The following is a 26,744-nucleotide window of genomic DNA, read 5'->3' on the forward strand; positions in this document are numbered from 1 at the left end:
GCTCTCCATTCTTTCCCCAGATATCAACCCTAAATCTGGACTTGATGTTTAACACTGAAAAGAATTTGGTTGGTCGAGCTGGCCCAGAATACAGTACTGCTCATTTGAGCATGAATTTCTCACAAAATGGTAGAATTGGTGGATGCTCAAGAAATTCAAATGATCCATCTTCCTCTTGGACTAGTGAATCTGGGGGCAGTAGCTCTCATCGCTGATGGTCTTTGGTCTATTGATTTAAACTGACCTTGGTGTATTCTCCCTTTTCAGTGATTCACTCAGTAGAATTCATACACATATTTTGAAAGTCTACAGAATGCTCTCATGTTTCATTTCCATAAAATACAGTGGAGCGGTACATATCTGCCATAGTTACCACAGCCATTATTCATCTCCAAAAATTAGAACACACATCTATACTCAAGGCATTTTAATTTCAATAACATGAAATGACCCCATGCAATGCCAAATAGAAATTCAAATATTACTGCATGCTCAATTTTCTAAAACTAAGCTGTTTTAATGCAATATTGTGAGTGGGCTTGGATTTGACATTCCACAGTATTTTGAACTGTCATCCTCTTAAGCCTGGTTTTATCTGGATTTTTCCCCTCATTCTCTGCAATATCTGATGTCTCATTAGTCTTGTGTGAATAAAGGAATTCCCCAGTTTCCAAGCTAGTCTTTCAGGGCTGTCAGGTTGCCAGCTCTTGGCCTTCCCCAGTGTGTAGCCAGCTGAGACTGCTCTCAAAACTCATCTAGATTAACAAAGGCCCACTGTGTATAATCAGAGCATTTACATTCACACTCAGAAACCTGAGGGATGACTACAGAGATGAAACGTGAGATGATTATTTAATGCTTATTTATTGTCAGACAAGCTCCATCAATGGTGATGTTGAATAGGCAGCCATTTTATTTGCCATAAAAAGTGGTGAAAAGTTCAAGGCATGAGAAACATTCTTGTACATGGTGAAAATGTTCTAACTGATGCCTTTACATGGACCTAACTGGCAGATCAAGCCAGACTTTCTTGTTCCTATTTAAAGTTCTTATTAAGTTAAAGCAAGAGGTCAGAAAATTGGTTCAAATTTGAACATTTAAAGATTGCCCCATTGTATGTTGACTGGCAGGTCTCCCACGTTGAAGGCGAGGCGGTTTATAAGGACAGGAGTATCATACCATGTAACGGCACAATGCATTGTTTTACTGCAAAGTACAGTTGTGTGCAAACTTGTGTGTCCCCTTTAAGGCCACAATTGTCGTACTTTTCCGAGGCCAATTAGAAGCTGATTGCTTTTAGGCAGATCTGGGGTCAATTAAAATTCAGGGAAAAAAAGCAGGAAATGACTGGTTTTCTTTCTTAGAAACTATTTCCAGCTGCTCAAAGAGTTTCTCTGTACATTAGTTCCGTTTTTAAAATACTTTTTAAAGGATAACACAGAACTTTTCATGTGCGACACCTAAAGTGTGATAGACCTGATGTAAAACTTATATAGATGGATTGTGCAGCAATGTTCTGGGTGGCCCAGTAATATTAGGTCCTAGTTTTAAAAAAAATTCAATTTCTCCTAAAGAAAACACAACCAGAATCCTAGATTTTGTGTTTATTGGAGACAGACAGTTTGGTAAGTCACAATGTAACAAGCCGATCACAGATACACCTAATGTTTTATTAACAGGATGTTATAATGAGGAGTATTTACAGAGTCGCCTATTATATAAATAAATAATTTGATTTCTTCAGACAGTGTGTCTCTGTACGCTTGATATAGTTTACATATAAACAAAAGTTCTGCCCTCAATTTTTTTTGTTTTTTTAAAATTTTATTCAAGAACTAATAAAAAAAGTCTAAGCAAAATCAAAGATTTAAGTATGTGTTTGAAGACCATGGTGCATACAGGTTTTTTTTACAATAAGATTAGGCTTTGACTGTACATACTGAAAAGTTAGAGATTTCTGGGCATTGTGCCCTTCCCCTTCCCAACTCTCTACATAAGGAATGCTGGGATAACTTTATTAGAACCATGGCCTTGGCCACTTCAAATAAAAAGATCCATTCGCATTGGTTTATCAAAGACCATATTCTACAACAGCATTTGACCAGCATTCACCAAGCCTTTGTGTTTTCAATTACATTCATACATACTATGCATTGATAGTACTTTGTGAATAAAGATATTTTATGGGTGTTGGTTAAGCACTCAGCGATTGACAGATGAGTGGATGGGGAAACAAGGGCTGAAACTGAAACCGTGCAGTTTCACTGCTGTTCCTAGGAATGATCTTTTCGTTGTAAATATCACTGAAATACCACGATAAAAGCAAATTGTAAACGCTTTCCTTTATTAAGTGGTTTGCATTTTAAAAGATTAGCTTTATGACATCGCAATGGCAACAATATTGTAACTCCACTTTAAGATGTGGCAAATAATGGATTCTAGGAGTGAGTTACAGGCTGGAATCTAATCAAGTGGTTCAGATGGTTTATATATAGAAAATAATGGATCCTGGGAGTGATCACAGGCTGAAATCTAATTGATGGGATCAGATCATTTATATATAGAAATAATGGATCCTAGGGGTGATTACAGATTGGAATCTAATCAAGCAGGTCAGATAGAATAATGGATCCTGGGAGTGAGTTACAGGCTGGAATCTAATCGAGCGACTCAGATGGTTAATATAAAGCATAATGAAACCTGGGAGTGAATTACATGCTTGGACTCTAACTGAAGGGTTCAGATCGCTTATATGTAGAATAATGAATCCAGGCAAGTGATTATAGGCTGGAATCTAATCAAAAGGTTCAAATAGTTTATATATATATATATTACCTGACAATGAGTTATATGCTTGAATCTAAGTGAAGGGTTCAGATGGGTAATATATAGAATAATAGATCCCCGAGAGAGGTACAGCTGGAATATAGTCAAGGATTGCATATGAATTCTATATAGAATAATGATACCTAGGAGTGAGTTATAGGTTGGAATCTAATTGAACTGTTCAAATGGGTAATAGATAGAATAATATATGAACATATAAAAGGAAGGACTGGAAAAGACTATCTAGCTTACTTCATCCTGACAATTGTGTAACTTGGCACACCACTGACTCAATGCTTAACCACCAATGGGTACCAGAGAGTGAATACAAGCTGGAAAAATAATGAATATCACTGAATGTGATAACATGCCTCACGCAAACAGTGACCCGAACCTTATGGTGAAAAGGGGAATCTATTCTTACTATAAAAATCTCTTTGAAATTCATGGGGTAGCTTCATTCAGTTTGAGTTCTTTTTGCAGATAGGAGTATACACCAATGAGCAATGTCCTAAATGGTTTTAATACATGAGACTAGACACTGCTCATTAACCACTGTGATGTGACTGGTGTAATTTTTCCAATAGTTGACAGCTGGGAAATAATATATCCTGCATATATTTATGGGTACTAACAGGATATTTCTGGTATAACATCTTAATTTGTCACCTATTTTGTGCTATAACGGTCTTGATAATTGTACCTAACATTATTAAGAGGATCATCCACAAACTTTATGAGACAATTTTAGTTTTAATAAGCCCCAGAAATTGGAAAGGCAGATGAAATTTAGTCAATGTTCTATCCTGGTTAATCTCTGCCAATTGTGCTCACCATTAAAGTTTTAGGTGGGGGCTAGTGTAGGCAGTAGAGACTGCTGTCCAAAACTGGCAGGAGTTTAACTAAAATGTGAAAATGGAGTAGGGATGGCCTACATGCAATTTCCCAATGTGCGGGAGTTTTTGGCAGCTGGTGTAAACCATGTCCAGAATTGTTTGGCACTGACAGGTCAGGCAGCAGTTCATTTAAAGGGCACAGAAATATAAAGTAAATGTTTTTAGGAATCTCTGCACCTTTTGGATCTTTATTTTTCTCTTAGCATTTAGGTCCTATGAGCCTTTGTGCCAATATTTCTATTTTGTTTTGCCCCTCTGGCACCAATGGAGTTGCCAAGGGAATCCTTTTATTGAGATGATGATGATTTAAAGAAGAGGAAGACCTAAGAAGGGTGCCAGGTTATTCAGGCTCCATGAGAGGTGCTGTGGCCCCACTCACTGATAAACATACACCTGCATTTGAAGACAGAGGTGAACATACCTTACCTTTGGCAGGTGCCTGATACATACGGAGGCTCCTATTCCCAAAGGAAGCTGGGACAACAGACCTGATGATACCAGAGATATGTGAATGTCTGACTCAGGAGCACCCGAATCACAGATGGTCCTACTTTCAGTGGTGAAGGAATGTATTCCAGGGTGACCAACAGTTAGTATAGCCTGGATGACCACACCCACCAAGATGTCATCAATCATATCTGCAGGCTTTGGCATTTTTACCTGTCAATAGCCAAGGGAATCGTCTGCATAGATCAGAATCAGCAAACATCCAGATGCAGATAAGTGCCGTCTGTTGCAAGGATACCTGCAATGACCATGCAGCATAGGCTTGGCACATCCAGTGGTGATAATGGTCAGCTGTAGCCTAAAAGTTAGTTCATCTCCTTGATGACCTGATACCTCAGTAAGTGGCCCATGAAGTTTTATAGCATGTACTTAAGCAACCCAAGAAGCCAAAATCTTGAACACTCCTGTTATAGTGTTCGGTCTTTTAAAAATATTTTTCAGATAATTAAGAGTTAATAGATGGTCTACCATGACTTCATTTTTCTAAACCCAATCTGTTCTTCACTCAGAAGGAGGTCAACTTTGTAATATGATTGCCCAAAACTCTCAAATACTTCACTAGTTATACTCAAGACAGTTAAGCTCCCTTTAACCCCTTTTTTGAAAAAAAAACAAATATATCCCATTTTTTTGGGGAAATTTTAGTTTTCTATATTTTATCAAAGAGGTTGGACTCCAATTTCACCAGATACCTTCATCATTTGCACCTCAATGCAGTCTATTCCAGAAGTCTTACAATTTTTTCAAACCATAGACAGCAAACCTGACCTTGTCCTTCAAACCTTTGGGGGATTCTTCACGGGGAGTCTCTTTGTGTCCTCATGAATTATTGGCCATAAATAACTTGCATTTCACCAATGGTGTTAATGTTATTGTTAAAAATAACAACAAAGAGCCAGTAAATAGAATTTGGCTTAAACATAAATACAGAGAAGATAAAAGTTTATCTTACTTGGTACTACTAATAGGAACAGGAGTAGACCATTCAGCCTCTCGAGCCTGTTCTGCCATTCAATTAGATCATCGGTGATCTGCATCTTAATTTAATTTATCAACGTTTGCTCCATATCCCTTGATACCTATACCTAAGAAAAATCTTGTCAATCTCAGTCTTGAAAATTTCAATTGATCCAGCATCCACAGCCTTTTGGTGGAGGGAATTCTATATTTCTACCGCAACTTGTGTGAAAAATAGTTTCTTGATTTCAAGTCTACTATATGGTAGTGAAGCCTGGTGCCTCAGGGCAGAAGAACCAAAATTATTAGTGGCAGAAACAGCCTGTCTGATCTGCATTATAATCATTCTTGGGTTCTAGAGAATGAGAAATGGCACAATATGAAAGAAACGTGGACTGAGCATAAGCACTAAATTATTTAAAGACCACGGGGGGAAAATTGGGCCGCTGCTTTTAGCGCCCCCATGCCCAAAATTCACCGGTACCGCCCCAAGAGGGAGGCAGGGCACTACTGGAATCGCCCCGCCTCCCTCTTGGGGCACTGCGAGCGAATATCGTGGCGCTACATGCCGCAGTACGCAGTACTGCAGGCCTTCCTCCCCTTATTAAAGGGGAGGGCCCTAGCGTAGCGCGGCCTGGGGCCCAGCTGGGCCACCAGGGATTGGAGCCGGCAAAAGAGCTCGGCACTCAAGAGAAGTGCCGGGCTCACGGAGCGCAGCTGGCACTCCGCGAGGGTGGGGGCTGCACAGAAGGCTGGGGACGGCAAAGCGGGCAGGTGTTGGCAGGCGGCCAGCAACAAAAATGGCCGCCTAGCACCTCCCCTTTAATTTGGGCTGCCCTGGCCGCATGTAGGCCCCCCTGACCCTGTCAGACATAGCATCCGGTGGTAAGTCAGTGGACGCTACCGAAGATCGCAGCTGGGGTGCTGCGCACGGTGATGACGTCTTCGCTGGCAGCACAGCGCCGCGGGGCGCTAACTGTTACCGCCGCTGCTAACCTCCCGCTGAATTTCGCGGGAGGCGTTAGCGGTGCTGCGCCCAGGCGCTAGTTGCTTTGCACCCCAGGAGGCGCAAATCAACCGAATTTCCCCCCCCACATAGTTGGTTTGGACAAGTAAACAGAATGAGTGATGATAGATTAGCAAAGACTTTTAGACATTCTTATATGAAAGGAGCAAGGCCAAGACAAGGGGTATTAAGGATGATAATAGGACTAAAACTTAAGTTAGCTGTATACTTTACATCTGATACAAAGAGCTGGTGTAGTTTTACTTGTGACCCATCCACTGATTTGATAACAACATCATGCAGCCTCATTATTGGTTTCTGTTTTGAAAGCTGATGGAAGACTTTTCAATTTAGCTTAAACCTTGCAAGTCATCTGGAAGAATCACCTGTAGTGGTTCTTGATTCCTAATGCTGCAAGCAGATATCCCAACTGCTGTGCTCCATACAGGCTACTATATAGGCCAATGAGGCAATGCATTCAACAGGTTGACCTACAAATAGAAGGGGGTTGACGCTGACCAAAATTATCCAGGATTCTGTGAGATAGATTAGGAGGCTTCTAGGATATATAATGGGTAATTAAATATTCATTGGGTAACTATGGAATACAATCATTAAACCAAGAAAGCATCTAATTTAAGAGTGATGAGGTTTTCAAAAACTTAAATAGAATGTATGCATCCAAATGAATTGGAAAAACATGGTACACCAACATGCAGTACTGAGTATTCTAGTTGTACCACTTGCTAAAACATTTTCACCCACACATGCACTTTCCAGTAGGGCCAATGGAAAGTAATCAGGAGCAGGAGCACTGGCTGATATTCTCTTCTGCAGGCACTCCCAAGGGCAATTGTAGCAACAGCCTTTGTTAGCCAGGGAGCTATGATGTAGCAGGTAAACACTCTGTGACTCAGCCTTGCTGGTTCTCTTGCCATGTTCTGAGTCCAGTGACATTCCTCTCATAAACACACAACAAAATAACATAAGATTGTTATATAAACCTGAAAATTACATTTGACGGCATTAAAGGATGAATGTTTAATGTCATTTTATCAGAGGCATCAATCTATGTAAAACCAATGCCATATGAATGCGTGAAATGTTTGTTCACTAATATCAGCAATATTAATTTCTGGATGTAGATTTCCATTCCAACTTTATTATTTTCCTTACAATTCTAAACTTCAATCCTGCTATCTCAGTCACCATGGGTGAAGATCTCCTCTGTGCACTAGTTGCAGAAACATCATAAACCATTCCTTTATAAACACACTAATGATTTTGGTACAAATGTCTTTCCATAGTCGCAACAATGATTAACTGAACTATGTATTGTGTGCTATTATACAAACCTTGAAATTTTACAATCTCAAAAACAACAATAATAACTTGGAATTTGCATTTAATGTAGCAAAACCTCCCAAGGCGCTTCACAGAGGAGAGAGGCGGACGATTTAGGAAAGTCAGCCAAAGGCACAGTCAAAAAGGTAGGTTTCCTGGAAGTTTTTAAAGGCAGGGAGGGAAGTAGCAAGGCGGCAAAGTTTTGGGAATGAGTCACAGAGGGTGAGGCCAAGACAGCAGAAAGCTCTGCCACCAAGTGAGAAATGCCAGTGGGGCTTGGGGCTGGGGGTGGGGGTTGGTGGGCACAAGAGCCCCGTGTCAGAGGACCGTGTCTAGAGAACACATCTGCAGCACTCTATACTGTTGTACTCCATTGTTCACACTTGGCACCATTTCTGAGGCCGAATTGTCAGAACATCAATCTTCTCACTGTTACAAAATCTTTGAAATGCCTTTTTCGATATAACTTCAGGATAACTGCCCAAAGACTGAAATCATTTACTCCAATATTGGACATAAATAACTTCTGAAAATGAAACTGACTGTAGGAACATCATTGGATAACTGATTGGATAACTGATAAGGTGTGCATTTACTGTGCATTTTAAACCGTAAGGCTGTACTATGTCCTAAAATTGTGTGAGAATCGAGATACACCCTCTTGCAGTTCATTCATGCTGTTAAATTACTCTAAGCTCTGAGTGTTTATCTGGTATTTACTATGTAGATTTTTAAATGGCAGAGGCCGGGATTTTCTGCTTGTGAGTTTGCCAACCGCTCTTTTTTCCTCGTTCATTTTAATGAACAGGAAGATCGTGAGGCTACAAGCGTAGAGTCAGAAATCTCTGACTGGTGGATTTCTTTGTGCAGTTTATGAAGTAATGAATGAAACCATCAACAGACTGCAATGCTGACTGAGGGCTCAAATATACGTCAACCATCAGGAACGCTGGTTTACAAATTAGATATGGTGCACTCAAAGGCATAGTGCCAGCAAGAAGACTGAGCCAGACGTTGTATTAACTAGGAGCTTCATTAATAATAGGTATGTGTGGAGGTTTGGTTTAATGATATAGAAATCTATATATAATAAACCATAAGCATGAAATAAACCTAACTCACTCCCACACTATGGAGATCTACAGTTGTTTAGACTTCTGCTAAACTCCTGTTGCTCACACCAAATTTCATGACATTTAGCAATTAGTAGGAGCACAGTGGAGAGGTTTTACTCCATTTGTCATCAATCTATCAAGCCTTGGTAATCCTCTTTCATTACATTTCCATTTCACACTAGCCCTAGTGGATTAGTCAACACATTCTATTGGCCCATAGCTCACACTGGTGTCTCCAGATTAGTTCTTTTTAGAGGTCCACTGATTAGAAAGCACCACATGTGCTCACACACCCCATAGTTTAATGACCAACTTGAGTCAAATTCTCCTTCAATTATTTACAAAGGCCAATGGCACTTGGGGCTTATTTTCTGTCAATGCCTAATGCTGATTTGCTGCAGTTGCTTGTTTCCCCAACAAAATATGAAGAATCCTTCCAGAAGTCTTAATTTTCAGACTGCCCTTGTCACTATTGTTTTGTGGATAAAATCACAGGTTCCCAGTTCCTGCAAATGAAGAATTTTTGTTGTACAATTGAACACACTTAATTCCTACTGTGGTGATTAAGAAAGCTCGTGTATATGAACATTTCTGCTCCTGCATTTCCCACAAATTGCATTGTAAATATGCATATTAAATTAAAATGAATATGTAATGAGGCCAATGACGAGATGTACTGTTTGTAGATTGCTGCTGCCACAGTTCACTGAGAGCTATATTACATTATTTGTTTTCCATAAACAGAGAAACCTATCCTTTTCATCACTTTGATTAATCACTCATGTATCAGCTTTCCTACCAACCAGCGGTAACTGCAATTCGCTTCATGCCATGCACTTGCTTCAACAGCTTCCATCACTGCAAAGAAATGGGATCTAAACTTGAATGAAACAGAAGTCATCAAGGTACAGAACTGACCGTGGACTCAAATTGAGATTAAAACATTATTTAAAATTCAATATTTGTCACTTAGTTCCACTACCAGTTTTGTCTTAAGCAATCAGCTTGGTTCAGTGGTAAACCTACTGGGTATGGGTTTTACCACATTTGTTCTTTCATATCTATCAGCCGCAAGTTTTGTTTTACACTCTCTTAAACCAATCCCTCACTGTGCATTGCATGTGATTTGCTGCAGTTAGCAGCCTATTGGAGTCTAAGTTGAAAATACAGCATTTTCACATGTGATGCCAATGCTGTCTTATTTTACTGTCACTTACACAAAGGAATCCCAGCATGCTTTCTTTGACTAACAGTGAACAGTATGCCTCTGTGCTATACCAGTCATTTTTATGTCAATATAAGAGATTCTGTCTTCCGTAAGCTGTAATTTGTTAATATCATTTTCAGTAGAGTATAATCTTTGCAAAAGGGTTGATCAGCTTCTCACTGCAAATCCATTATGTTTAGTGCAGCCTCATCAGTGGCCAATTGACCACAAGCGTTATGTTACAGTGCTTTTCTGTTCAGCGGATCTCCACGCATTGCAGCCTCTTCCTGTGGGCAAACAAAAACTGGACATGTGACAAACTTCTGGTAAATATAAATGCAGCAAAAGAAAAGCAGCAGCAGCCTAGGCAATCTCCTTTATTCTCTGAATGTAGCTGTGTAGTTCCTCTGGGTCTCGGAGCCCCATATCCTGGCAGACCCACTCAATGTCTTCCTCATCGGCTATAGGGATGCAATTGTAGGCCAGGCCAAGCTCCTCTGATGGCAGTGTAGTGAAAGTGGTAAACTTGACTCTCTTGCGTTTGGAGGTCGGTGAGTGCAGTGGATCTTCACTGTGCTCCCTTACTGAGCTCCCGGATGAACCATCTGCTCTGCTGTGCACTTGACTCTGCACACTTGTCTGTGAGCTGCCGCTACTTTGATGGTCACTGTGGCAGCAGGTCTGGATGTTTTCCAAGGGGTTACCGGGACTTTCAGGCTGGGGTGAGAGGTCAGCCTGAGTGCGAAGGGGTTGCCCGTTGCCTAGAAACACCCAGTGATGCGAGTGGTCCATGCTGGCTTGGCCCTCTGGGGGAATACGTTTGTGCCTGTACTTGAGAACAAAGACAATGCAATTTATTAGGAAAACCAGTATGGCAAGACAGAAGACTCCTAATAGTGCATACATTCCAATTTCCAAGTCCGTCAGACCCCTTGGTGTTGGGGCATATTCATCATCAGGATCCGCAAGGTCCTTTGGCAGATCTGTGATATCAATGTCAAGAGGCATGCTGGGCATCCTTGTGTTATCAAAGTGCACTCCACTATCCTGCATGCCATCAGTGCCCCTGTCTGGTTCCATCCTTGAGTCAGTCCTTTCTTCCACAGCTGACTTTACTGTTGTGCTAACCTTCCGTATAACACTTTCGTCATGGTCACCAGTTGAAGATGAAGTATCTGGCATGAAATCAAATTGACCCTTCTCCTTCGGTTTATGTCCAAATGGGTTGCCTTCAAATCTAACTCCATCAGGTGCATAATCCTCACCAGTATTTTCTAGGTCTTCTTCTGAGTCATCGTCAGACCCAAAGTGAACCTTCACATTGACCAATGATACAAACAGCACACTCTTGCGGTTGGTCTTTTTACACGGTTCACAGATCCCCAGTTCGACCTTGATAAATTCACCTGACCCTTCACCTTCTGCTATTATCAGAGACCAAACAGAATCCTGGTTAGAAGAGACTACTTTATCATTCAGTGTGCTAACTGTCAGGTTGTAGTCTTTAACATCATAGAGAGTCAGTGGTACTGCTGTATTATCGCTGTAGAAAATCCACGTGCTCAGGATACCTTCCTATTAAAAAAAGAAAAAAAAGTTATAATAATTACCTTCGAAACTGTCATTTGATCTGAGAGTGAAGACTCCTGCCATTTCCTCTTTTCTCTCCTCTTCTGAAAGCGGTAATTCTCATTGGAATACGTTTCCACAGCTACCTCTATTCTCCAGTACCTTGCTGCCCATTTTCACGACTGACCTTAAATAGTTAGTGTTGGCAGGCTATTCTACCCTAGTGGCGATCACACCCCGTCTTACCTGGCAATCACACAGGGGGCCGAGAAATTGGAATAGCGTTCGACACCGATGCCAAACGGGCGTTGTGATTGGAAAACATGCCAATTCGGCCAGCAGGTAGGTCCTGTAGGGGAGATGGTGTGGAGATGCCGGAGTTGGACTGGGGTGGACAAATGTAAGAAGTCACACAACACCAGGTTATAGTCCAACAGCTTTATTTGAAGTCACAAGCTTTCGGAGCGCTGCTCCTTCGTCAGGTGAAGTGGAGAGATGCATAAAGACACAGCTTATATAGTCAGAGAATAATGTCAGATGTTTACAGGTAATCTTTCTAACTGCCATTTATCACACCTCGGCAGAGAGATAATCACAGTGTGAATGGTGTCCAAACAGGTCAGTCAGGAAAACATTACATCAAAGAACAATGAGGTGGGGTCACAAGGGGTCAAATGTTGCAGATGCTGGGGTCTGTGTGAAAAACAAAAAAAGACAAAAAACATTTTTTTTTGCTGGAAATCACAGCAGGTCCAGCCGCATCTGTGTAGAGAGAACAAGCCAACGACGACTCAAGTCTGGATGACCCTACGTCAGGTGGGGTTACATGTAGCGTGACATGAACCCAAGATCCCGGTTCAGGCCGTCCTCATGGGTGCGGAACTTGGCTATCAGCCTTCGAGACACACGACAACGCAAAATCGTTGAGCAGAAACTGATAGCCAAGTTCCGCACCCATGAGGACGGCCTGAACCGGGATCTTGGGTTCATGTCACGCTACATGTAACCCCACCTGACGTAGGGTAATCCAGACTCGAGTCGTCGTTAGCTTGTTCTCTCTACACAGATGCGGCTGGACCTGCTGTGATTTCCAGCAAAAAAAAATGTTTTTTGTCTGTTTTTTTCTTTTTTAACACAGACCCCAGCATCTGCAATATTTGACCCCTTGTGACCTCACCTCATTGTTCTTTGATGTAATGTTTTCCTGTTTGGACACCATTCACACCTTTGATTGCTGTGATTATCTCTCTGCCAAGGTGTGATAAATGGCAGTTAGAAAGATTACCTGTAAACATCTGACATTATTCTCTGACTATATAAGCTGTGTCTTTATGCATCTCTCCACTTCACCTGACGAAGGAGCAGCGCTCTGAAAGCTTGTGACTTCAAATAAACCTGGTGTTGTGTGACTTCTTACATTTGTCCACCCCAGTCCAACTCCGGCATCTCCACACCATGGCTACTATCGACACCACAAACTGCCGGCTCAAAGTGGAGAGGATCTCCAAGAAGATTGCGCATATCGACACAGACATCAAGTTTCTACAGAGATGCAAGAAAGCAGACAAGATCCCGAAAGGACTACAGATCACGAACCCACTCAAGTCGACCTACAACACAGACTACTCTGAGAGACTCTGCCGTCGTACCTCTCGCACACTCCTCAACCATCTCGTACACTAGCTCTACAGCAGACGCCGCAACCTCGAAATCGAGATGGAGTCCATGTTCTCAGCCTGTGCTGAGGACACAGCAGACCAGCTACGAGACACCGCTAAACAGAGAAGGCAACAGAACTATGCTGCCTACATGCACACCAAGAACAGGAAGCTTGAGAAACTCGGCATCACCAGCAGCAGCAACCGAACCTCCCCCGGTACCACGGTTGAAACCACAGGGAAGTCCATCGTCAACCTGTCCGACCACACCCTTCAACCAGACGAAATTGAAGTTCTCAGCCGAGGGCTCAATTTCTGCCCCACCACCAAAATGGACCCCGTCGGTCTCGCGGCAGACATAGAGGAATTCATCGGGAGAATGAGGCTCCGGGAATTCTTCCACAAATCCCAAGATGTCAGCAGCGAACCCAATGAGACAATCAATGATCCGGAACAGCAGACAGAGGGATCCGCAGTGCAGCAACCGAAGAAGAAAGAGTCAAATTGGACCCCTCCAGAGGGTCGCTGCCCTAAGCTTGACATGTATGCTCAAGCTATCAGGAGATGCATCAATGCCAGATTCATCAGCCGCACTCACAAGACAGTCCAGAATATCACCCGAGCACAACGCAACGCCATCCACGCTCTCAAGACCAACCGCAACATCGTCATCAAACCAGCAGACAAAGGAGGAGCCATCGTCATACAGAACAGAACGGACTATTGCAAAGAAGCATACCGACAACTGGACAACCAGGAACACTACAGACAGTTACCCGCAGATCCGACCAAAGAACACACCCGCCAACTCAACAGACTGATCAAGACCTTCGATCCAGACCTTCAAAGCATCCTACGCGCTCTCATCCCACGTACTCCCCGCGTGGGAGACTTCTACTGCCTCCCAAAGATACACAAAGCCAACACACCCTGACGTCCTATCGTATCAGGCAACGGAACCCTGTGTGAGAACCTCTCTGGATACGTTGAGGGCGTCCTGAAACCCATTGTACAGGGAACCCCCAGCTTCTGTCGCGACACTACAGACTTCTTACAGAAACTCAGCACCCACGGACCAGTTGAACCAGGAACACTCCTCGCCACGATGGACGTCTCGGCACTCTACACCAGTATCCCCCACGATGACGGCATCGCTGCGACAGCCTCAGTACTCAACACCAACAACAGCCAATCTCCAGACGCCATCCTACAACTCATCCGCTTCATCCTTGACCACAATGTCTTCACCTTCGACAACCAGTTCTTTACCCAAACACACGGAACAGCCATGGGGACCAAATTCGCACCCCAATACGCCAACATCTTCACGCACAAGTTCGAGCAAGACTTCTTCGCTGCACAGGACCTCCAACCAATGCTATACACCAGATACATCGACGACATTTTCTTCCTATGGACCCATGGCGAAGAATCACTGAAAAGACTACACGATAACATCAACAAGTTCCATCCCACCATCAAACTCACCATGGGCTACTCCTCAGAATCGGTTTCATTCTTGGACACACGAATCTCCATCAAAGACGGACACCTCAGCACTTCACTCTACCGCAAGCTCACGGACAACCTCACGATGCTCCACTTCTCCAGCTTCCACCCTAACCATGTTAAAGAAGCCATCCCCTATGGACAAGCCCTGCGAATACACAGGATCTGCTCAGATGAGGACGAACGCGATGGACACCTACAGACGCTGAAAGACGCCCTCGTAAGAACGGGATATGACGCTCGGCTCGTCGATCGACAGTTCCGACGGGCCACAGCAAAAAATCGTATAGACCTCCTCAGAAGACAAACACGGGACACAACCAACAGAGTACCCTTCGTCGTCCAGTACTTCCCCGGAGCAGAGAAACTACGCCATGTTCTTCGCAGCCTTCAACATGTCATCGATGACGATGAACACCTCGCTAAGGCCATCCCCATGCCTCCGCTACTCGCCTTCAAACAGCCGCCTAACCTCAAACAGACCATCGTTCGCAGAAAATTACCCAGCTTTCAGGAGAACAGCGACCACGACACCACACAACCCTGCCACAACAACCTCTGCAAGACATGCCAGATCATCAACACAGATACCATCATCACACGTGAGGACACCACCCACCAGGTACATGGTACATACTCATGTGACTCGGCCAACGTTGTCTACCTCATACGTTGCAGGAAAGGATGCCCTGGAGCATGGTACATCGGCGAGACCATGCAGACACTGCGACAACGTATGAACGGACACCGCGCAACAATCGGCAGGCAGGAGTGTTCCCTCCCAGTCGGGGAACACTTCAGCAGTCAAGGACATTCAGCCTCCGATCTTCGGGTAAGCATTCTCCAAGGCGGCCTTCGAGACACACGACAACGCAAAATCGTCGAGCAGAAACTGATAGCCAAGTTCCGCACCCATGAGGATGGCCTGAACCGGGATCTTGGGTTCATATCACGCTACATGTAACCCTACCTGACGTAGGGTCATCCAGACTCGAGTCGTCGTTGACTTGTTCTCTCTACACAGATGCGGCCGGGCCTGCTGTGATTTCCAGCAAAAAAAAATGTTTTTTGTCTGTTTTTTTCTTTTTTAACACAGACCCCAGCATCTGCAACACCTGACCCCTTGTGACCCCACCTCATTGTTCTTTGATGTAATGTTTTCCTGACTGACCTGTTTGGACACCATTCACACCTTTGATTGCTGTGATTATCTCTCTGCCGAGGTGTGATAAATGGCAGTTAGAAAGATTACCTGTAAACATCTGACATTATTCTCTGACTATATAAGCTGTGTCTTTATGCATTTCTCCACTTCACCTGACGAAGGAGCAGCGCTCCGAAAGCTTGTGACTTCAAATAAAGCTGTTGGACTATAACCTGGTGTTGTGTGACTTCTTACATCTGTAGGGGAGAGGCAGACTGAAGAGGGCAAGCCCGGACTGGCAGTGGGCCACAGTATTTTCATGGTGCTGGGGGGAGCGCGATTTGTCTTTTTTCGCACAAATCTTTGTTTTAACTGTTCATGAAAATGCATTTGGAGTCAATTGTCCAATAGGTAATCACATTGACTGAATTCATGGGGAGATGAAATGACACTAAGGGCAGGATTTTCATTGGGCTGAGGAGGCGGGATTGGGGGCGTGCAGGTGGTTAAAGTTGCAAAAACTGGCGGGCGGGCCCGACCCCGCCTCCATGCAATTTTCAAAAATTCGAGTCTGATGGTCCCCTTTCCGTCCCGCCTTCAAGAGGCGGGATAGGCCGTTAAGGCCCTTAACAAGCACTAAATTGCCTCTATAATGCCATTTTGAATGGCCATTGCAATTTTAACCCTTTTCGCACGTGAAACATGCCTGTTCTGAAACACGACGGTGAAACCTGGCGGGAGCACTATTGGATTGCTGACTATCAGCTGCAGGTCAACCATTAAAGAGGAGATTTGATCAGCCATCATTTGCAGGTGGCAGGACTTTGTAGTCTCAGGTCTGGGGGAACTTTCAGAAGGCATAACCACAGCTGTGGAAGTTTGGAGCCTGACACCCATCTCCAGTGTGACCTCCTGGGAAACCCCTCTTGCCACCTTCACTGAGCGCTTCCTCAACTGAGGCATCTACCAGAAGCATGGGAGCCATTTATTTCCTTCTCTTCTGGATATTAGATGAGGCCGAACAACAGCAGCAACAACAACAGCAGCACCAACAACAGCAGCAACAACAGCAGCCCCAACAGCAGCAGCAGCAACAACAGGCACGCCAAGCTGCTGCTCACCCACCTGAAGATGCACAGGCCAGAAGGGGCCAGCACATGGAAGCCCGTTGGCACAGGAGATAACCCCCAAACAGGATCTACAGACACAGGGTCAGCTATCTCAACATGTCTGAGCAGCAGTGCCAAAGGCGGCTCCGACTTTCGCGAGAGGTAGTTGGTGACATCTGCGCAATGCTGCAACAAGACCTGCCGGCCAGAGGACCAGGTGGACAACCCTTACCAGTGGCCGTCAAAGTCACCACCGCACTCAACTTTTTTGCCTCAGGCTCATTCCAGGGATCAGTAACAGCGGCATCTCCCAGGCGGCCGCACACACTTGCATCACGCAGGTAACCGATGCCCTCTTTGCCCTCGCGCACAATCACATCCATTTCACCAAGGATCGAACAAGTGTCACGGCGCGTGCGGTTGGATGAGCTCATCTGGCAGGCTTTGCAAGGGTGCAGGGTGTCGTTGACTGCACACATGTGGCCTTTAAGGCATCCCATCGCAATCCAGGTATTTTTGTCAATCGCAAGGGCTTCCACTCCTTAACGTTCAGCTGGTGTGTGACCACAAGAAGGAAATTTTGCATGTTTGTGCCAGGTACCCTGGCAGTTGCCATGACTCCTTCATACTGCAGCAGTCTAGTGTGCCTCCACTATTCAGTCCGCCAGACCAACTTAACGGATGGCTACTTGGAGACAAGGGCTATCCCCTGAGGACGTGGCTAATGACGCCGTTGAGGAGACCATCCAATGAAGCTGAGGAGAGTTACAACTCCAGCCACATGTCCACCAGAGCCATAATCGAGCAAACCATCGGTTTGCTGAAGATGCGCTTCAGATGCCTGGATAGATCAGGTAGAGCCCTGCAGTACTCAGCAGCCAGGGTCTCCAGAATTGTTGTGGTTTGCTGTGCACTTCACAACATGGCACAGCGTCGTGGCTTGCAGATTCCTGAGGACCAAGTGGCTCCTCACATATCCTCCTCAGATGAGGAGGAGGAGGAGGAGGAGAGCGAAAACGAACATCCTGCAGAGGCCCATCAACCAGCGGCAGCAGTACACGAGAACATTGCTGCCCGGGATGCAAGGAACGCACTCATCTTGGCCAGATTTGCTTAGCCTAGCCACTCAAGCACTTTTGCCTCGCATCTTCTTACCTGAGCATCGACAATGGCCACGAACCAGCTGATTCCTAGCAATTTGACCACCATACTGACAATTGCAAGTACAGGAAACTCAATTTACCGGCACCTAAATAACCAGAAATCTCTGTTAACTGGCAAAATGCAAGAGTGGGTTCAGGTAAGTTTTACTTCATATGAGTGGCCGTTCCTGGATCTGTGGCCATGTAACCGGGGTTCCTGCACCTGTTGCTATGCAACAGGGATGCCTGGATCTGTGGCCGGGATTCCTGCACCTGTTGCTATGCAACAGGGATGCCTGGATCTGTGGTCGTGTCGGGGGCTCTCGTACCTTTTACTATACCTCTCTGTAATCCGGACTTTTTGATAAACCGGCACCACGCCTGTCCCGTATAAAAAGATTTTCCTGTAATCCTAAGCCCTCAATGTGGAAGTCCCATTCGCGAAATGACACACGCCACAACTACAGCAGTAGCCATCAGATTTTTTATGTACATGATTCATATGATCAAATTTCACCCAAGTGACTACCCTTGTGACTATTTGTGCAGTATCGTTCTCTTACACATGCTCCTACGTGGTGCTTCCCCTGTGGCTTCAGCAGATGTAGAGGCCCCTTGCTCAGATTCTTGCTGCTCCTGTCTCGACACCTTTGGCGGGCGTCCTCTGGGGTTGCGAACCTGTGAGGGCTCATCAACAGTCTGCTGCTCCTGCGGCTGTGCAGGGGTTGAGACGCCGATCTCAGTTGGGTGTGGACTCTGGTGGGGCTCTGTCCGAGGGCTCTACAGTGGCATGGAAGTGTGAGTGCTTGGAGAGGAGCCCCCACTTCCTTGATGTCTGCTACCAACTTCCCTCTCATGGGTCAGGTCCCCCTCAGCACTTGCAAGTGGCTTGAGAGCACCTTGCTGCACTGGCAGTCCTACTCAGAGGGACTGCCATGAAGGTCTGGTTTCTCTGTTCAATAGCTGACCATCGCTCCTCCAGAGATGTCAGTCTATTCTGAACACTCACCATATTTTCAACACTCTGGCGACTTAGCACCTCCATGGAGGTTGCCATCCTTTCCATGTTGATGCATTCATGCACCAATGACTCCACAAAGGCTCTGCTCATGTTAGCGAGGGACTTCTCCATTCGCTCCACACTCGCAGCGACCCTGGAGACAAAACCTGCCAGAGACTCCTGCATCTTTTCCTGGAGTGCCATCACCGCTGATACTGTGGATGGACCCAGAGGCAGCGGGTCGACATGCAGCTGAGCCGAGCTGACAGAGTCCTGCGCCCTCCGACTAGGACTCTCCACTGCTGTCCCTGTCTCCACAATCTGCTGATGCTCACTTGTGAGCTGTGATACACGCGGTGACAACACTACTCTATGTCCCGAAGGTCCCACCGAGGTGTGAGTGTCTGCGCTGGTGCTGGGTGCGCTGAATTCTGCTGACGCTGTGCCCTCAGAGGTTGCAGCTTCCTCTGAGGAGTCTGGAGGCTCAGCCTGTTCCTCCTGGCTAGTGGGGACGGGTGCTTGCGATGGTCCTGTGGGGGAGTAAAGGAAAGAGCCAGAGATGTGATGCCAAGGTTACATGCACATTGCATATTGCAGATGATCATTAGTCCATCTGTTAGAGCTTCCGAAACATTATCAGCGACTCATGTAATGTCAATGAGAGAGATGGAAAACTATTCTGTCACCAGCTTGGTGTGATGCACCCATCCGTCCGTCCCCCACATGCGCGTCGTCCTCCACTCCTGCGATCTCCAGGACCGCCTCCTCCCAGGGGGTGAGGTGGGCTACTGATGGTGGCCCTCCTCCTGTCCTCGCTCGTTCTCTTTTATTGTGAGCTCTCTTTTCCTGCAATGAGGGAGACAAGTGGAGGTTGAGTGAGAATGAAGGAGTGAGTGTGGAGAATCCATAGCATAGATGCTTAGAAGGAGACAAAGATGGAGTGAGGTGGTAAGACCAAGGGCCCTCCCTGTGTGTTGTCAGTTGTTTTCATAGCATCAGAGTGATAGGGAGTGTGAGGGCTGCATAGTCAAATAGTTAGGTGAATGTGACCATAGAGAGAGAGGGAATGGGTAAGGGTGCATGGATGTCAGTGTCAAGTGGGATGTGGAGGAAGAGATTGCTAAAGCTGAGTGCTGGTGAGGAAAGGCAATGGGGATCAGATTGAGACTTTTCCAGTGCGCTAAAGGTCATGAAATCTCTTCCTACACTGTATCCAGGTTCTGCGGGTAGCCGATAAGGAGTTGATCTCCTCTGCCACTTGCAGCCACACAGCCTTTGTCTGCTGGGGAGGCTTCTTCCTCCCTGATGAAGGAAAGAGCACCTCCTTGTGAGCTCTTGCTCCCTCCACTAAAGCCTGCAGGGCAACGTCGTCGAAACGGGGTGCAGACCTCGGTCTTTCTCTGGCCATTCTGCTTCCAGCTCAGTGTATCAGCAAATGCCAAATGGTTGGCAGTCTGCAGAACCAAGGCTTCTTGCAGACCTTAAGTGCAGCAGCAATGATGACGTCATCGGAGGCGACTTTCAGACTGGAGAAACTCATTTGCCATGGGTTCCCACACGCTGGAACTCAATTGGGCAATTTAGTTAAAACAGCATCAATCTCCCACATCAAATTAGATTCGTGTGAATAACACAAAATGCGGATTACACGACACCAACCTGCACCTGAATGAAAATCCAGCCCTAAATATACAAGAAAAGCAAGGCTCTTTTGAAAATGAAAATGATCATGGGATCAGAATGGGTCCCCTAATCATTGATTGCAGTAAATGTCTTCTTGTATTGTAAAAAGCTGGGATTTAAAAATTTAAGCTGTCTTCCATTCTTATCAACGAAAGCAAGTAAGGACACAAAATGTTAGCCATTTAGCTCTGCTCTAAAATGGGTTTCCTCTGAGTATCTATTAAATTCTAAAACTACTTAAAATATGAAAAGGCAGAAAGTTTTCAATTCATTTAGTGAATATTATTAGCAGAAGGCTTTTGTGCTTCTGCTTTATTTGCATTTTCCATTATAATATTCAACAGGATGAATAATTTCACAGAATATCGTTTTAGAAGATATGCAATCAGAATAAGGTTCATATGCAACAAGCTGAAGACTGAATTGAATTGTCAAATGTTTGCCTTGATAACAGCTGTACCCTTTATCATTGCAAACCTTTTTCATACCTCCAATACAGCAGAATTTGGCCCAATGTCAGTGAAAAAGACATGTTAAGCTATTTGTATTCCTTTACTGTAGAGCAGTTATGAAAATCCTGATTTGTGCCTTATTTTTGAAAACTCATTTTTTCATCCTCATGACATACATATGCAATGTGTTGAAAGGTTGGAATTGAGGCTGCAACTTGGCGCAAGAAGACCATTTTCTGAAAACCAACAATCAGCTGCTTTTATCAATACGATGCTTTTGCTAGTCACAAATGATATGTGACTGTGGTCGTGGTGCACTATTCCTCCTCATCCTTCTTGACTGGTCTCCAGCCTTTGACATGGTTGACTACACCATTCTCCTCCAACTCCTCTCCTCTGTTGTCCAGCTGAGTGGGACTGCCCTCGCCTGATTCAACTCTTACATAGCCAGTCATAGCCAAAGAATCTCCCGCAATGGTTTCTCTCCTCCTCCCGCAACTTTATTTCTGGAGTCCCCCAAGAATCTATCCTCGGCCCTCTCCTATTTCTCATCTACATGCTGCCCCTCGGCAATATTATCCGAAAATACATCGTCAGGATCTACATGTATGCTGATGACACCCAGCTTTACCTCACCGCCACCTCTCTCGACCCCTCCACTGCCTCGACGTTGTCAGACTGCTTGTCTGATATCCAGTCCTGGATGAACCAAAATTTCCATCAATTAACCATTGGGAAGACTAAAGTTATTGGCCTAGAAATTCGGTGGGCTGCGCCACCAGTTAGCGCCTAAAGAGGGCACTCAGTGGCTTTAGCACCACTGGCCACGCCTCCCGCGATATTTAGCTGGGACGCTAATGGCGGCGTTGGCCTGTTGCGCTGCACTGCCACCGATGACATCATCGGTGTGCGCAGCGCCCCGCTACCGCCCCGATCTCGATATATGGTAGCGCCCGCCTCTGTAGCGCCGTTCGCAACTCGCGCCCGGTTCACGGGGCCTACCTGTGGCGGCAGTGGCGCAAATTAAGGTGGAGGTGCGGGGCGGCCGTTTTTTTCGGCGGCCACCTGCCAGCACCTCTGTCCCCAGCCTCCTGATCTCCCCCCGCAGCAGTGCCGGCTGTTTTCCGAGAGCCCGGCACTTCTCCTCGGTGCTGGGCTCTTTTGCCGGCACTCGCGATCGCTCATCGCGCTGGTGCAGGCCCCACCCCCTTAAGAATGGGAGGAAGGCCTGCAGTACCACAGCGCGCCGTGCCGCAGCGTGTGGCGCTGCGGCACGTTGCGCTGCGATATTCAGTTTCAGCGCCCTAAGAGGGACGCGGAGCGCCTCGAGCCTCGCCCCGTGTCCCTCTTGGGGCGGTCAAGTTGAATTTCCGGTGGTCGCAACTGCTCCGATCACTGCGCCAATTCCAGCGCCCAGGCGAGATTGCTGCCCCGTTTGCAGCTCCACCGAATTTCTCCCCCATTGTCTTTGGCTTACGCCACAAACAACATTCCCTAGCCACCAACTCCATCCCCCCTCCCTGGCCACTATCTCAGGCTGAACCAGACTATTCACAATCTCTGCATTCTATTCAACCCTAAGAACTAGGTGGCATCAGTACAAGTTATGTAAGCAGAGTGTCAGGTTAAGTGCTAAGAAGTTTCGTAACGAGTCAGAGACCTCTGAAACAAGTTGTCAGTATGTATTGCGAGTGTGGATTCACTGCAAGTGTTAAAAAGGAATCTGGACCAGTAGAAGACATCAAGAACTATATGGAAGGTAGGTGGTATTATGGGGATAGTAACACAAGTCACTGGAATTTGCTGGTACTTGCTTGATTTCCTACAGGAGAGGAATTTCATGAGTGTTTTTTCATAAATTGGCTGAAGGATTTGTTTTTCTCAGTGTTTTTTGCCTTTCTCAGAATGTGCGGCTGTGGGATGAAGGGTTTGATGGTGTGTGTAAGATACACCATGTGGGGCAGGTCAAGCTTGCTGTTTTTTTGCTGTCCTTTGTCGTATGTTTGAAGATGCTACTAGAAATCCTCTGCAATCATAGGATAGTTCCAGTAGCTAAGATAATTAACGAAAGGATGTTTTGTTCATTATCTTAGGCACATTACCAAAAGTTTACCGAGAAAACTTACACACCGCAATTGTATATCACCATTCTACAGGAGCAGGGTTAAAATTACAACTCCTGTGATGTTGAATCATAGAATGGTTACAGCACAGGAGGCCATTCGGCCCGTCGAGTCCGTGCCGGCTCTCTGCAAGAGGACTTCAGCTAGTCCCACGCCCCCGCCCTTTCCCCGTAGCCCATTAATTTATTTCCTTCAGGTACTTATCCAATTCCCTTTTGAAAGCCATGATTGAGTCTGCCTCCACCACCTTTTCAGACAGTGCATTCCAGATCCTAACCACTCGCTGCATAAAAAAGTTTTTTCTTATGTTGCCTTTGGTTCTTCTGCGATTCACCTTAAATCTGTGTCCTGTGGTTCTCGACCCTTCCGCCAATGGGAACAGTTTCCCTCTATCTACTCATGATTTTGAACACCTCTATCAAATCTCCTCTCAACAGTCTCTGCTCTAAGGAGGACAGCTTCTCCAGTCTGTCCACGTGACTGAAGTCCCTCATCCCTGGAACCATTCTTGTAAATCTTTTCTGGACCCTCTCCAAGACCTTCACATCCTTCCTAAAGTGCGGTGCCCAGAATTGGACACAATACTCCAGTTGAGGCCGAACCAGTATTTTATAAAGGTTCATCATAACTTCCTTGCTTTTGTACTCTATGCCTCTATTTATGAAACCCAGGATCCCGTACACTTTTTTAACTGCTTTCTCAACCTGCCTTGCCACCTTCAATGATTTATACACACATTCCCCCAGGTCTCTCTGTTCATGCACCCCTTTAGAATTGTACCCTTTATTTTATACTGTCTCTCCTCGTTCTTCCTACCAAAATGTATCACTTCACACTTTTCTGCATTAAATTTCATCTGCCACGTGTCCTCCCATTCCACCAGCCTGTCTATGTCTTCTTGAAGTCTATCACTATCCTCCTCACTGTTCACTAAACTTCCAAATTTTGTGTCACCTGCAAATTTTGAAATTGTGCCCTGTACACCCAGGTCCAAGTAATTAATATATATCAAGAAAAGCAGTGGTCCTAGTACCGACCCTTGGGGAACACCACTGTGTACCTTCCTCCAGTCCAAAAAACAACCGTTCACCACTACTCTCCATTTCCTGTCACTTACCAATTTCATATCCATGCTGCCACTGTCTCTTTTATTCCATGGGCTTCAACTTTGCTGGCAAGCCTATTATGTGGCACTTTATCAAATGCCTATGTCCATGTACACCACATCAACCACAATGCCCTCATCAACCCTCTCTGGTACCTCATCAAAAAACTCAATCAAGTTAGTTATACACGATTTGCCTTTAACAAATCCATGCTGGCTTTCCTTAATTAATCCATACTTGTCCAAGTGACTGTTAATTTTGTCCTGGATTATCGCTTCTAAAGTCTTCCCCACTACCGAGGTTAAACCGACTGGCCTGTGGTTGCTGGGTTTATCCTTACAATCTTTTTTGAACAAGGGTGTAACATTTGCCATTCTCCAGTCCTCTGGTACCAACCCCCTATCTAAAGAGGATTGTAAGATTATGGCCAGTACCTCCGCAATTTCCATTTTTAAGAAGGGGAGGAAGGCCTGCAATACCGTGGCGTGATGTGCCGCGATATTCCCTTGCAGCGCCCCAAGAGGGAGGCGGGGCGCTTCCAGTAGTGCCCCGCTTCCCTCTTGGGGCGCTCCCACTCAATTTCGGTCACGGGGTGCTAATTTTTCCGGGGCGCTAAAAGTAGCTCTCCGGCAAAGTTAGCGCCCCAAAGGGGGCGCGACTCAATTTTTAGCCCATAGAGTCATATGGCACAGAAGGAGGCCATTTGGCCCATCGAGTCCGTCTGCAGAGTAATCCAGTCAGTCCCATTTCCCCGCTCTAGCCCCAAAGCCCTGCAAGTTTATTTCCCTCAAGTGTCTATCCAGTCTCCCCTTGAAAACATTGAGTGTCTCCGCTTCCACCACTTCTGTCGGCAGCGAGTTCCAGGTCCTCACCACTCGCTGCATAAAAAAGTTTTTCCTCACATCCCCCTTGTATCTCTTGGCCAAAACCTTAAATCTGTGTCCTCTAGTCATGTACCATCAACTAGTGGGAACAGCCTTTCCCCGTCTAGTCTATCCAAACCCGTCATAATCGTGTACACCTCTATCAAATCACCCCTGAACCTCCTTTGCTCTAATGAAAACAAATCCAGCTTCTCCAACCTGTCCTTGTAGCTAAGATCCCCCATCCCCAGAACCATTCTGGTAAATCTCCTCTGCACCCTCTCAAGGGCCTTCACATCCTTCTTAAAGTGTGGTGACCAGAACTGGACGCAATACTCCAGTTGTGGCCTAAACAGCGCTTTATAAAGGTTCAGCATAACTTCTCTACTTTTGTACTCAATACCTCTATTTATGAAGCCCAAGATCCCATATGCTTTGCTAACCACTCTCAATATGTCCCGCCACTTTCAGGGACCTATGCACATTTACTCCCAGGTCCCTCTATCCCTGCACACTCTTTAAAACTGTGCCATTAAGTGTATATTGCCTCTCCCTGTTCCCTCTGCCAAAATGCATCACCTCACATTTCTCTGCATTAAATTCCATCTGCCACCTGTCTGCCCATTCTGCTAGCCTTTCTATGTCTTGTTGCAGTCGATTGGTATCATCGTCACTGTTTGCCACACCCCCATCGGCAAACTTAGAAATTCTACTTTGTGTTCCAATATCCAGGTCATTTATATATATCAAAGAAAGCAGTGGCTCCAGCACTGACCCTTAGGGAACACCACTGTCTACCATCCTCCAGTCTGAAAAACAGCCATTTACCACAACTCACTGTTTTCTGTCCTTAAGCCAATTCCTTAACCAAGCTGCCACTGACCCACCTATTCCATGAGCCTCAATTTTGTTAACCAGCCTTCTATGTGGTACTTTGTCAAACGCCTATCTAAAATCCATGTTGACAACATCCATTGCATTCCCTTCATCGATCCTCCCCGTTACTTCATCAAAAAATTCAATTAGATTAGTCAAACATGATCTGCCTTTTACAATTCCGTGTCGGCTCTCCTTAATTAGCTTAAACCTCTCCAAGTGCCCGTTAATTTTTTCCTTGATTATTGTTTCTAAAAATTTACCCACCACTGATGTTAAACTAACCGGCCTGTAGTTACTAGGATTGTTCTTACACCCTTTCTTGAACAATGGTGTCACATTTGCCACTTTCCAATCCTCAGGCATCTCTCCTGCATCTAGAGAAGATTGGAAAATTATGGCAAGCCCTTCCACTATCTCCTCCCCCAATTCCCTTAGCAATCTGGGATGCAAGCATCTGGACCAGGCGACTTATCCACTCTAAGCATACCCAGCCTTTCTAGTACATTCTGTCTATCAATCTTCACCCCTTCCATTGCTTCTACCTTTTCCACTGCTACAGATATTTTGTCAGCATCCACCTCCTTAGTAAACACCGATACAAAGTACTCATTGAGTGTTCTAGCCTTGCCCTGCACCTCTAAGCATATGT

At 45.4% G+C, this 26,744-nt stretch overlaps 1 protein-coding gene across 1 annotated transcript in view; it reads right to left on the reverse strand.

Moving 5' to 3' along the window:
* Positions 1-7,332: 7,332 nt before the first annotated feature.
* The window catches only part of tmem132e (transmembrane protein 132E), a 1,606,823-nt gene continuing 1,587,411 nt past the window's right edge, over positions 7,333-26,744 (reverse strand). The window contains exon 9 of the mRNA XM_085964335.1: positions 7,333-11,433. Coding sequence (XP_085820461.1) covers positions 10,222-11,433 — 1,212 coding nt within the window. The 3' untranslated portion in view covers positions 7,333-10,221. The remainder of the gene's footprint in view (positions 11,434-26,744) is intronic.

This window comes from Somniosus microcephalus, chromosome 22, assembly GCF_052327205.1.
Source record: "Somniosus microcephalus isolate GS21.2 chromosome 22, FLI_Smic_1.0, whole genome shotgun sequence".
NCBI lineage: Eukaryota > Metazoa > Chordata > Chondrichthyes > Squaliformes > Somniosidae > Somniosus > Somniosus microcephalus.